General features: G+C 47.3%; 1 protein-coding gene across 1 annotated transcript in view; it reads right to left on the bottom strand.

Moving 5' to 3' along the window:
- The window catches only part of DGKG (diacylglycerol kinase gamma), a 159475-nt gene that overhangs the window by 54958 nt on the left and 90345 nt on the right, over positions 1 to 14172 (bottom strand). The window contains exon 20 of the mRNA XM_018050170.1: positions 3504 to 3594. Coding sequence (XP_017905659.1) covers positions 3504 to 3594 — 91 coding nt within the window. The remainder of the gene's footprint in view (positions 1 to 3503; positions 3595 to 14172) is intronic.

Here is a 14172-nt window from a genome sequence, read left to right as displayed (position 1 = left end):
CCTTGGGAAGTAGACTAACCCCTTTCCCCCATTTTATAGACGAGAACACTGAAGCCCAGACAACAGTTCCATGAAGAGGGCTGATGCCTGTCCAAGCCAAGCCCCTTTCACTGAGCAACCCCACCCCACCACACTGGCCTTGACCAAGTGTCTGCAGGTGACCAGTAGATCTGCAATCATCTTCTCTCTGGCCTTAGTCTCTGACCCCAAAACCGTGTCCAGGGTGATTGCTTACATGGGTCCTCAAGGCCCCAGGATCAAGTTTTCTTAGCACTAGTTAAGTGAGTATTATATTAACCAGCTCATGTTTGTTCTCTCAACTGGGCTGTAAACTTTATTTCAGAGAAGGGACCAAATTCTCCTAGTTTCCAATACTCTACAAGTCTCTGAAAAACAGGCTGTATTCCTTGTGAGAGACTTTCAGTGCAGAACTTCCGCATAAAACTCATTTTAGCTGTAAGTTTCACCATCCAAATGTTACCGAGGTGACACATAGACACAGAATGAAATAGACTTTCTGATCTATTCTCCTGAACCGCTAACCTTTGTGCCCTTTCACAAGCTGCTGAACTTCTGAGCCTCAGTTTCCTCACCCAGAAAGTAAGGATATTCATGTCTTCCCTGCATACTCTGTGGATCAAAATGAGATGCTGTTTGGGAAGACCTCTGGTAAACTTTAAGGCGGTTTTCCTCCCTGACTCCTCCTGTCCATGCCTTCTTCCTCAAATGAGCAAGCAGTAGGACTGTGCCCTCTGTTCTCCTAAAGCATTTCCCAGCAGCCCTGCCCAGCTGCTGCAGCTGAGACAGAACCAAGCAGCCGTACATTCAGTAAAGGAGGAAGAAACAGTGTATCCGAGCTGAAAAATTCAGCAAGCTCCTAGCACTTGTTAGGTCAATCTGTTTATTGGGTTCCAAGCTAAAGTCCTTTCCAGGAGGTCTAGGAAGGCCTAGACTCTTACACGTTTCCAGCAATGAAACCTTGGTCAAATTACTTAGTGTGTCTGAGCCTCAGTTTCCTCATTTAAAAAAATGTGATCATACTTGCTTTGCTGGGTGATGGAATCAAATGAGGACACGCTACAGTAGGCAGTCAGAGTGTGATTTTCTCCTCTCCCCTTGTTACTTCTCTCTCCCTTCTGTTTATCTTTCTAGCCCTCCGTGCCTTAGCTTGCTTTCCGTGATGTGGGGATAAGAATACCGGGCCTACTTAGCTCACTGGTTGTTGTGTGACTCTGCAATAAAGGCTGTGGTGGGGCTTTGAAAATGGTGGTACATAGTATAAATATCTGTGTATTCTCAGGCTCTGACCTTGAACTGATGAGCGTGCTGGTCCTCCCAGGCCTGGGCTGTTATGTGCAGCCGCCACTTGGAGAAGGTCACTTAACATACCTTCTGTTATTGTCCTTCCCAAGGCCCCTGATGCACTCACATCTACCTGGGCTGCCCCACAGCCTCCTAACATCTGTTATTCACACGCCTTCCCCTCTGTCTCTCTGGTCTCCTCTGTATCATAAGACCCAGGATCGTCTCCCCTCCGCTCCCTGGATACAAAAGGATGCCTGCCACAATCTTGCAGGCTGTCAGAACAGAAGCTGCCTGTCAGATGCACCCCCACCCCCCATCCTTAGCCTGAGGAATAAATACTAAAAAGACTCATGATGGGGAGCTAAGGAAAACAAGAAGTGCTGCTGAAAGCCCCCAACAACCCACAGTGCGAACACCCCCACCTCCTCCAGAGGCCACCCTCTGCAGGCCACCCTCTGCAATTGAGGACGAGCCGCTGTGCACTGGACTCAGAGGGGCCCATGATGCTGTGGGCTGGAAGCTGGGAGTTGGGAGCTGGGAGGGCGGAGCCCACCGAGGCAGGGGAGCTGAGTTGCTCTATTCTGGGCACAGTTTCAAGGCCAGCTGCAGGGAGAACAAGCAGTCGCTGTGTGTCTGCAGCTGGCAGTGGTTAGGCCAGGGCTGTCCCTCACTTGGGGTATATTTAAAGACACCCCAGATGATCATGCCAACAGGAAAAATGCACACAGAGCTCCAGCCACGTCCAGTTTCCAGCCCAGTCCAGCCCACCCCCACACCCCCACCCCCGCCCCCGCCCCCTTTGCTGTAGAGTTTCTGGCCATGGATTTACGTGTCCATAGAGGAAGGCAGGCTTCTCAGACTTTCCCAGGTGGAGGTGGTACCACCTGGGGACACGTGTCCCACATTCCTGGGCCTCTCTGCCCTCTGACTGAGCTGGCTAGAAGTTCAGGGGATTAGCTGGGCCGGCTCCTCCCAGCCTGGGGTTGGTAACCCAGCAACCGCTGGGGAGAGGCAGGCAGATGAGTTAAAGAGAAGCACAGAATCTCTGGCTTTGCAATTTGATTGTGAAAACTCCCCGTGAGTGCAGGCTCTCTTCCGCAGGGAGTGGTGGGGCTTTCCCACACTGCTTCAGGCCAAATGCTCCTCCTCCAAGGGATGCCTGGGCCCCACTTGACCACTGCTGCAAGCTCAGGGACAACGCTGGTGGCCCAGCAAGAGCCCATCCCGGCCCAACTCTGACTGCCTTTCACTTGTTTTTCTCAAGTGAAAACAAGACCACTGGCCTGAATTCCATGGGAAGGGGTATGGGTGTTGGTAACAGAACTATGGGCAAGGGGCCCCAAGGGCCTGAGGTCCCGCAGAGCAGAGACAGCAGATGTGCATAGAAGTTTGGGCTTGCAGGTGGATCTTTTCTTAGAAGTGAGAAGACCTCAGGAGAGCAGCCCAGCAGAAGCAGGGTGGGGAATGAGAAGTGGGCAGCTTATCAACCAGTAAGTGAAGCCCACAGGCTGTGTCTGAGGCAGGCTGCTGCAAGTCCTGGGAGAGTTAAAATGCAAGTGCACCAACAGGATCAGCTATGTAATTTGAGTGTTCAAAATGCACATAAAGGGCCCTTTGCTAAAAAAAATTTATCAAGAATTTTAAGACAGTCACAGAAGAGCATTAAATGAGGAACCTTCTGAGTGACTGTGCAGGTCGCACCCTTGGGAAGCTGGCCCTGAGTGCCTGAACTGGCTCCTTGAAAGTTGAGGCAGGTGAGCTGATGATGTCTGGTCACCTCTGGCCTCAACCGCAGACCCCTCAGCCCTGTGGTCTTCAGTTCCCAGACTTTTACCAGGCTTGGGACATTGCCTCTATCCCCATAGCATCTTCTTTCCCTGAATGGGTAGCACCTGTCTTCATTTCTTGAAAAAGAAGAAATTGAAAGGTGATGGTGGGGAGAGGGCTGAGGGCAGGAAAGGACTGCAGCCCTGAGTCCACTGGGCCTCTAGGTCTCAGACCCCAGGACTCCCTGGCCGGGCTGAGAAAGGCAGACCCTGTGATTAGAGCCTACTGGGAGTGAGGCTGTGGGCATGTTGGGAACAGGATGGAGGCAAGAAGGATTACACTTGGGACCACCGTGAACCTATGGGACATGTTCTGAGGGTCTGTGACAGTCCAGGACCAGAACCGACATCCAGCAAGCTTTGGGAACTCACCTCCAACTCTATGTGGTCGTGGAGTTTCTTGCAGGTGGCCGCAAAGGTCTCCGAGGTGCCAAATTCAAAGTACCACAGCTTGTTCTTCATCCTGGGCCAGGAGTCAAAAAGATGGTTCAGTGTTCTGTGTTTGCAATGCCTGTGTACAACAGCTATGCTACTGGGGCCGGGACACTCAAGCCCTCAGCTGCCCCCAGTCTTACGTTTTCATCACTTCTTAATTGGATGATCAGGGATGGAAGACTTTTTTAACCAACTGTTCTTGCCACCAACTTAAAGAAAAACCTATTTGTTTCTTAGATATCATGGCTACTCTGGGTGAACAGCCAATGGCTCTCTGATCTTCCTGGTCAGAGCCAGAGAAAGGCTTGCTTGCCTCCAGATCTGGATCAAGGGAGGAGTTCCATGAAAGTCAACCAGGTGGCACCTGAGAGTGTCCTTTCTACCACGAATGCAGAGGAGCTTCAAAAGTTGGGGTACAAAGGGAGGACGATCAATTAGCCAGTTGAGACTAGACGGAGGTAGAGCCTCGGGACAGAGGAGGCATAGCCCCACATCAAACCAGCTAAATGTGCGTTACTTGGTCTGCGCTCTGACTGGGAGAAGCATGATGGAGAGATTTAGACACAGATTTGCAGGCAAGGAGGAAAGAGAAAAAAAAAAAGTGAGTTGATTTGGTAGCAATAGTTTCCCCCCACTTCTTTCCCAATTGTATTCTCTGAGGCTATGACAATCCTTCATTGAGGGGTAGGCCTTGTCCTATTTGCTTCAAAGTAAGAGCTCACTGTTTTGCACTTTAAAGACGGTCAACATTTTCCTGATGGGCGGGGTGGGGGTGGGGAGCCGGAAACAATGGTGTTCCCATGTAGCCGGGAGCTCTGCAAAGTCAGATGGTTGTGTCCTGACACTTGGTCATTTTGATCAGATGGTCTCACCAGGAAGTGTTTCTGAAGGTATTCCATTCCTCCCGTCCCAACTGTCATCCTATTCTCAGGGGCTGGCTAAGAGAAGGGACACCTGTCCAGTTTATAAGCTGGCAGATTTTGCTGAGGAAGGATTAAACAGAATCACAATCTTCTTGGCACGTCTTCAGGAGAGAGGATGCGCCTTGCGTGTTGCTGATCCTCCATCCTCAGAGCTATGGATTAAGAGAAAGGAGCATTCTTCAAAGGAAAGAAGGCTTTCTTCCTAGTATTTCTTAGGCCATAGAAGGTGATGCTTTCAAACAAGAGGCACAACTTTTCTCTCTACATTTCTCAAAGAGTCCACCCACAGCTTAAAGACGAGTCTGTGTTCTCCCACTGCATGAAGATTTCTAAGATCTAGTTGGGAAGTAGCCTTTCTGACTCTTGGTAAGCAGGAAAAGAAATGATAAATGATGAAGGGAATAAGCAGTATTTATGGAGTTATGCTTATGAAGAAACTTAGAAGGGTTGGGTGTTCTTTAAGTAGACCTTCTCAGCCAGTGTGCTAGGCCCAGGTGTGCCTGAGATGCCAATCTCCTCAGCTTTGGGTGGCCAGGTTGGGGTCTGGGGCAGGCTGAGCCGCTGATGCCACAGCTGGGGTTCTTTTTGTATGAGATAAATGCCAAACAATTGCTTTTGTTTTCTGTGCTTGCCATGATGTGCAGAGGAAACACTGCTCTGATCAGTTCTCTGTATGCACAGAAATGTGAATACAAGTTACCCAGGGATTTCATTAAAATGCAAATTCTGATTCAGTCATTCAGGATTTGGGCAGAAGAATTCCTTGTTTTCTAACATGCTGCTAGTACTGGTCCAGCAATCACGCTTGGAGCTGTGAGGATCTGGGGACTCCTTTTGTGGCTCTGAAACATTAGTATTCATAAGAATCACTTGTGAATGTGATTAAAATGCTAGTTCCTGGGCTCTAATTTGTAGAGATTCTATGTGGCGTGTGTCTGACAGGGCCCAGGAATATGCATTTTATGAGTGCCCAGGTGATCACTATTCAGGTGGTCAGCTGTCAGGATTTTCCGAAGCATTACTCTAGATCCCAGTGAAGTGACAACCAAGGAAGAAGACAGACCGATTAGCCCTGAAAGAGAGGATTCCTCAGGGAAGACAGAATGAGGGTCAGTGCCTTTCAACAGACAATGACGGCAAAAGACCCAGTAACAGGAAAAGCACAGATTGTCATAAATGCCAAAGTTGAGGATGCCTCACAAGCAGCGAGAGCATCTCTGTAGCCAGGAGACCCGCATTATGATTCCATTTTCAAATATCACTGCTGGTCTGAATCATGACTTTTGAAAGTTATTGCCAGGAGATTTAGAGTTTTAATAAAAATTTCCGGAAGCCGCAGGCTATTTTTACCCAGAAGTGGTGCTTCTGATGATCTAATAAGGTTAAGAGGTCATGGTTAGGTCAGTATTGCAGAAAGACGGAGAAGATCAAACAGACGGCTCTTTTGTTGCTGGTTATATGTCCATTGCTGGCTGTGAACCCTAAGCCTCAGTTTCCTGATCTGTAAAATGGAGGTAATAAAAAGATCTGCTTAAAAGGGTAGTTGTAAAGATTAAATGGGATGACCGCAAAGCACTTCTTATAATGCTTGCTGCATAATAATCTCACTGATAATGTTAGCTACTTACTTATCAGTTATTATTTCAATGTCTTGGCATGTTTGGATACCATAATAAAGTTATGGTATCAGGTTGGGCAGCCGTAGACACCGTTGTTGTTGTTTAGTCACTAAGTTATGTCCAACTCTTCACAACCCCATGGACTGCAACATGCCAGGCTTCCCTGTCCTTCACCAACTCCTGGAGCTTGCTTAAACTCATGTCTATTGAGTTGGTCATACCATCCAACCATCTCATCCTCTGTCGCCCCTTCTCCTCCTGCCCTCAATCTTTCCCAGCATCAGGGTCGTTTCCAAAGAGTTGGCTCTTTGCATCAGGTAGCCAAAGTGTTGGAGCTTTAGCATTAGTCCTTCCAACGAATATTCAGGGTTGATTTCCTTTAGGATTGACTAATTTTATCTCCTTGCAGTCCAGAGGGACTCTCGAGTCTTCTCCAGCACCACAATTCAAAAGCATCAATTCTTCAGTGCTCAGACTTCTTTATGGTCCAATTCTCACATCTGTTCATGACTACCATAGCTTTGACTATATAGACTTTTGTAGACATTATATATCCAAAATTTTCTGGGACAGAAAAACATGTGATCATACTAGTCAGAGCATGTGTCTTGACTTTTGGCTAAAAATATATGTTCCCTCCATGTCTAATCTAACAGGTTTTTTTTTTTCCACAGTCAGACCACACCCTAATCCTTGGTTAATTATCTTGACTGGTCACATGATTGTCCAAAGATATCATATTTGCAAATATGCTTCTGAGAAAGTACACATTTGGTGTGAGACAAAGTATTTACTGACTTAAGAAATATTCAGTGTGCCAGGACTAGATAGGGTGTACTTAGGTGCAGGGGAGAACAAAACACAGAACTCCATGAGCCAGACACCTGGGAAAGGCAGCCGAGGAAACAGACTGGAAACAGTCATGTGCCAAGTACTAAGCCTTGGGGATACCTAGGAGGAGGGACATCCAATTCTTAGTGAGGCCACCACTCATCCTAAGTGAGTGATGAGTTCTGAAGGATGTGGAAGGGAATAAGGAAAGTGGAGGAAGATCATTCCAGGCAGAGGAAAAAGCCCAAGCAATGGCCCAGGGTAAGAGAGAGCACAGTCCTGCTGGAGAGGATCTGGAATTCAAGGAGGGATAGATTGGCCAGATAAGGGGGGTGCAGTGCTTAGGTGTTTGAGCTTTATCTTAAAGTCTATACTGTGTTGTGGACCATCCTCAAGTGAGAGTAGTGGTGAGGAGCTGGTGGTAGCGACCTGACAGATTTTTGTGCTTTTTAAAGATCACTCTGTTCCAAGTCTGGAGAGTCGATTGGAAGGGGTGGGTACAGACTTGAGGCCTGGAGGATGGTGTGTAGGTGGTGTAGAAACCCAGGAGAGAACTGGGAAGGACCTGAACAAAGGTAGTGACAGTAGAGCTCAGGCTAAGGAAAGGGATCCACAAGCTAAAATTTAGAAGGTGGAACTGACAGGGCTGGTTTGTTGTAAGGAGTGAGTGAGAAAGAATAGTCAACGATGCCCAAGTGTTTAGGTTGCATGATAGATGGCGGGTGCTGTTCACTGAGTTCAGTTCTCCAGCGACAGTCCTCTTTGTAATTGAAGAACAGCACTTGTGTGTTTTGGCATGTCTACCCATCTATCCATAGATCATCTATGGAGCCATACTATGGACATAGGCACTGCATATGACCTGGAGATGAGTGATAAATAAGAAGGCAGGATCTTTGCCTCACACGTTTCCATACTTTTAATAGCTTCACCAAGATGCTAATATTCAACCTCTGACTGACAGGACTTTTGTTCAGAAATCTGAGAGCTTTTCTTTCTCCTCTTTTAACTCAGGCATATTTTAGTTAGAAGTAAATACAATCTGGAAAATTCCATGGATGGAGGAGCCTGGTGGGCTATGGTCCATGGGGTCGCAAAGAGTTGGACATGACTGAGCAACTTCACTTTCACTTTCAAATACAATATATTCCTATGGTTCTTTGGTTTTTCATTTTGCAAACCATTTCACATGCACTATCTCTTTCCCTTGCTTACAAGTAAGGGAAGACTTGAGGAAAGGTAAATTGTCAAGGTTGTGGAGCAAGTAAGTGTGGAAGTGGCCCCCTCCCTGACTGTCAGGCCCCAGAGCCTGTGTTTTGCTGCCTTGCCACACTATTTTCTCATGTCTTTGCATGTGGTGTGGTGCTGTGTGCTCTGATCACAGACTAGGCCACTGTAAACCAGGCTATGAAATGCAAGCGGTTGCAGGCCTGGGGTGTAAGTGGTTGCATCACAAGCTGGGAAATGCTGTCTGATGAAGAGTGTACCCTCCCCCCGACCTAAGTCCCAGTGGCCAGGGGCAGGGTCTAGATGAGTCTCAATTGGATTTGTCACAGGAACCTCCTGGTCTTGAATCTAAACAACCTCAGAAAGTTGGGGAAACCAGAATAGATCCCTAGAAAAGCCAGAGGCCCCCAGGACACCCTGGACCTTTTTCTCTCAGCTCACCCAGAAATGAGGCATAGGCAGTGCCCATGAGGCATCTCCTACACAGAAGGAGATGGGGAAAGCTGGGAGATAGACGTAAATTTCACCTCGGGTACCTCCCATTTCAGCTCTAATGTGGGCCACCTCTGGCCACGCATAATAAGAGAGGGCCAAGACCCCAGGATGGAATCTAGGAGCCCTGCTTTCAAATGCTGTCTCTGCCCTTTACAGGTTGTATAACTTTGAACTTTTTATTTTTTTTTTACTTTTCTGAGCCTCTTTACTCATAAAATGGGTAAATACCTAATTCACAGAATGTTATCAATACTAAATGAGACATGTAAAGTCATTTAGAACAGGCCTTGGTCTACAGGCCTTCATCCCCTGTATACATTGAAAGTTTGATTATTGGCAAGCCATTAGCAACATTCAATATTAAAAAACAAAGTACCCTCTTCCTAATGAAGGTCATATCTCTGGTTTCTCAGAAAAAATTGCCAGTAGCCTTATATTAGATAATATAAAGGGGCATTATTCTGGTTGCCTCTGCCCTAGCTGCCAAAATGGTTGCAAGTCCAAAGGCTGGAGCCAGGAGGGTATGGACAAAGGAAGGAAGAGACTCCTCTTGGGATGAAGCTTGATCAGGTAGAGATGGCCCCCAGCACCCTGCATGACTGAGGTCAGACATGAATGGTGGGCCAGAGGTGGAGGCTGGCATTGGGCCAAGTAACATATAGGACAGACCTCTCTTTGTATATGTTGGGGTGTTGTCACCAAGGACTGCACTGGCAGGCCCATCTGAGGCAGGGCTTCCTAAAGGTTTCTCAGCTGCTATGGGGCTTCCCTGATAGCTCAGTTGGTAAAGAATCTGCCTGCAATGCAGGAGATCCCAGTTTGATTCCTGGGTCAGGAAGATCCCCTGGAGAAGGGATAGGCCACCCACTCCAGTATTCTTGGGCTTCCCTTGTAGCTCAGCTGGTAAAGAATCTGCCTGCAACGCGGGACACCTGGGTTTGATGCCTGGGTTGAGAAAATCTCCTGGAGAAGGGAAAGGCTACCCACTCCAGTGTTCTGGCCTGGAGAATTCCATGGACTGTCTAGTCCGTGGGGTTGCAAAGAGTCAGACACGACTGAGCGACTTTCACTTTCATGAGAACAGGAAGGAAGCCAAACCCCCAGCCTGCTACCACTGCATATCACAACGCCAGGGAGGAGTAACCTAGATTCTCTGGTTCTGTCTACACTGGTAGAGCAGATGTGGATAGCACTGAGTGCTGACAGGTTCTTTGTTGATCTGGAAGTAGAGAAAGCCTTTCATCAGGGAGGCTTTAGACTTTAGGCTTTACATTTTCCCTGGTGGCTCAGACAGTAAAGAATCTGCCTGCAATGTAGGAGACTTGGGTTTGATCCCTGGGTTGGGAAGATCCCCTGGAAAAGGAATGGCTCCAGTATTCTTACCTGGAGAATTCCATGAACAGAGGAGCCTGGTGGGATACAGTCTATGGGGTCGTAGAGTCAGACAAGACTAAATGACTAACATTTTCATTTTTTCAAACATTTTATGTATATTATCTCTTTCCATTCTTAGAAGAATCCTATGAGGAGGTGCTCTTGATAAATTCACAGAGTGAAGCAAATTCTTCTCAGCCTCATCTTTTCTCTTTCCCCTTTTCCATCATCACACTAAGCCCCTTTCCAAAGAAAGAGGTAATAAGACTCTCCAACAATTTGACAAAGCCCTCATTCTCTCTGCTGAGTAGACAGCCTGACCGCCAGCGTTCTCTGGTCTTTTGAAGATGTCTTTCCTGCCATTACTTTTAGCCCTGGTTGGAGGCTTGCTGCTGCTGCGTGTGGTACTAGTTTTTGTCTGTTTCATTTTCAGCTGTATAAGAGCTTGGCATTTAGAGTCCGAGAGGCTAGGGTTCACGCCTGGTTCTGCCATTTCCTGGTTAGACAAGTTACTTCAGTCCTTTGACCCTTCATTTCTTCGACCCTTCATTTCTTCTCCTACAAAACGGGAGTATGATTTTCTACCCAGCAAAGTTGTGAAGCTCATGTGGCAAATCCAAAGCAGCAAGCAGGTGTTTCACCCATGGGAAGTACCCCCTCACTGTTCTCTCTTGTTGCTAAGAGACCCACTCCCTGGGAGATTTGTTCCCCAAAGGCTGCAGGGGTAGGGACAGGAGCCTGTGGGGTTTTATCCCAGGCAGCCAATATTTTTTGAAGAAAATAAAGCTAACAATGTTTTAATGACTTTTGGACTGCTTTTTCTGCATCCGTCTTCCTGAGTTGTTTTTGGCCCAGCATTTCTTTCCTTCTCATAATCACCTTTCAGCTGGAGATGACTAATCTGTAACCAGTTGTCCTGAGGCTGGTTTCCAGGTCTAAGAAACTCCTGGGTTCACTGTCAGGCTCTAAGCTACCCTGGTGAACCCGTTCTTGAGGCAGAAGCCCCTCATCTGGGCTCTCAGGGACTCTGAGGCATGTGGAGGAGTGGTAAACAGCAGCAGTGACACCGTGGGTTGACTCTATTTCTGGGCTTTCTTAATTTCCCCCTGCTTTATAAGAAAATAACATTGATTGCACACTAGTTAGTTGAATCTTTTCATTTGACAGATGAGGGAAAAATGAGACTAATTAAAAATGTTCTTTTATATTTGTCAGCAATTTAGGACTGGATTCAGTCACCATCCTGACAGCCTATGAATAGCCTGTTTTCAAGGATGTCCACAAGTGAAACCAAGCTCACTGCTGGGCATTTTCACCAGCAAAGGCAATGAGCTTCTGATGGCCCTTTTCTGATCATCTAGGAAGTTTTAAGGGCAGTAGACTTTTGAAGTCATCAAAACATGAAAACATTTCTTTGGACGTAGAAGGCTACAAAGAGGACACTATAGCTATTTCTAGAAATAGGAGCCCTTGAACTGAAGGTGTTCCTCTTTGTGGTTTGGACTTTGATAATCAGATTCCCTGAGTGGGTCAGGACTCGGTCAGTCAGTTGGCCTCTGTCAGCCCAGTGAAGCAGATGCTGCTCCCAAGATATGCTCTGTGTTGGGTTGAGGGAGCCAAATGATGTGGTGATCGTGCTGGGCCAGCAGGCAGGAGACCTCCAGCCCCACTTCTCATACACACTAGAATGTCGACCCCACGAGAGTTACGCAGGGTCTCCTAGACTCAGTTTCCTCATCCTACAATGAAGGGTGGAGGATGACAAATTTCAGAGGTTTCTCCAAGCTCCCTGAAGACCCTGAGATGACAAGATACAGGATTGGGCGGGAGGGCCCCCTTGCTCCACAATCAGAACCATGGAGGAGTGTGGGCCCGAGTATTGCCAGAGCTGCCTTTTTTTTTTTTTAACAAAGATGCCACAAAAATGTATTTTAAAGTAAACTCTCTTAATTATTAAAGTTGGCAACTAGTTCAACTCTTTAAAAGAACACCATATGGGCCCCAAACTGCACACCTGGGGAAAACTCCACCTAGCCAATAGGCTACTTTGGTACATTAATTATATATTTTCATAAGGCTCATCTCAATTAAAAAACAGAAACAAATGATCTCAGTACCATGAGTCTGCTGGGTTATTGGTGCTGTTACTGCTTTGACTACTAAAGTTAGACTAGTGTCAGGTTATGAAGGAAAATAGGAATCTAGCACAACCAGAGAGGTATGATGGCAACCTAGGAAGAGCAAGTGCAACTCAAGCTGAATAACAACTGTTATAATATTGAGACCATTTATTTGTTGACATTTTACATTATTTAAGTCCCGAGTGCTTTTGGATGTTCAGTGATTATGTTAACCAGAGTTTAGATCAAAATTTTAAAAAAGAAAAAATAAAAGCCAAGGTAGGTAAGGCTTAGTTCCAAGGCCAGGGTGTCAAGTCCTATAAGGGGCCAGTGAGTGTCGTCTCACAGGTGCTGCAGAGGCCATCTGTGTAACCCGCACACCCAGCTGTCCTGGCCCATCAGAGAGCTTGTCACCACGTCTAATCCACCCTGCGTGCTATCCCCTGCCCTCGCTGCTCATTGGAATGGCACTTGGTGACCTGCTGGCACAGAGCTATGGATGGAAGGATCTTTTCCAAGGGGAGGCAGTGGTCCTGTTGGTACAAGGGCAAGTGAGCCCCCAGCAATCAGGAAGCGGACTTTATAAATAGCTGTTTTTGTTCTCTGAGTTTGACTCTTGTGCCCGCTGCTCCTGCCAGCAGATTTGCCTTGGCTCAGCTCAAGGGGCAAGGTATTCCCTGGCTTTTTTCCATACTGGTGACAAAACTGGTGTTCATGGTGCTCAGAAAAATATAGGGTGGTGAAAGGACAGGTGGAGTGCAGACCAAGACCAGAGACCAGAACGGGGTGGGCAACAAGACCAGAAGCGTGTGGGGAACAGGAAAGGGGAAGCGCTCAAGAAGGGGCTAAAGGAAACCGAAAAGGCCGAGAAAGGAGGGAGGAACCTGCCTAGTGTGCACTTTAGAGTATAAAGACAAAATCCTTTTAATAATCTATGAAGACACTTCTTAAGTCATTTTCATGTGGGAAAAATTACCTGCAAAATCACAGGTGACAGATCATTTGCACTTAGGGGAACTCCGGGGTCCAGGGATTCCCAGCTGGGAGATCAGATTCCAAGGACTATTCCAAAGTAGGGAAGGAGTTCATGAGTTGCTGTCAGTGTTTCTTAATATGTAACAGTATTTGGGCATTTACTCATAACAAAGACTGTACAGGCTAACTAGCGGGTTAAAAAAATTTTTTTTATGTGGAATGGAATAAAATCAATTACATTGGTTACTCTTAGCAACCTGCTCTGATTGAATGGCAAATGGATTCTGTTGAATCCTAAAGATAGAAAATGAATGGTTACTTAGAACAGCCTTTCTGGGCAACAGAAATCTTATTCAGTAGGGCATCCATGGTGGACAGTGGTGAGGAATAAATAAGAGTAGTGCTCCATTTGATAGTATGTGAGTGCAAGCAGAACCACACCAGCTCTGCACAGTGGTTCTCTTCTAAGCCATACCAGCCCTCTCAGGGTACAGATTAGAAGACTGACATCAGCCTTAGGAAACTGAGATTGAGGATGCACCAGCTGGGATTCAACTCCCAGCTTCCACCTTCCACCTTCCCATCCTTATTCCTTACCTTGCCATCTACCCCCACTCCCCCTCCTGCGGCTTTGCCCCAGAGGCATCTGAGAGAAGTGGAAAGGTCAGCCCAAACCACAAGAGCTGGTGACGGCAAAGCTGCGGGCCATTCCCATTCGTGCCTGTGGGCTGGCTTTGATCACAAGCCACGGTAAGACCACAAGCTACAGCTCCAGGTTGGCGGACTCAGGCTACGCCAGCCCTTGTGTTGCTCTTCCCCACCGAGTCGGCCGTCTGGGTCTCCCTATGGGTCTCCATTTCCACTCTTGTCCCAGAGAAAAGAAGGGCCAAAGCCACTGGCCTCCTCTAGAGCAGCCATTCTGCCCCTCCCTCCCAGGGTAATTCTGAGCCTCGGAGAACCTGCTCCTGTTAAGCAGCAATCCTCCTGCTGCACACAAGACGGTTGCTTTCTGGGGACTAGGGGCAGAGTCTCCTTCGCTGGG

The sequence above is a fragment of the Capra hircus genome, chromosome 1, assembly GCF_001704415.2.
Source record: "Capra hircus breed San Clemente chromosome 1, ASM170441v1, whole genome shotgun sequence".
Lineage (NCBI taxonomy): Eukaryota > Metazoa > Chordata > Mammalia > Artiodactyla > Bovidae > Capra > Capra hircus.
This window is presented reverse-complemented; position numbering and strand designations above follow the sequence as displayed.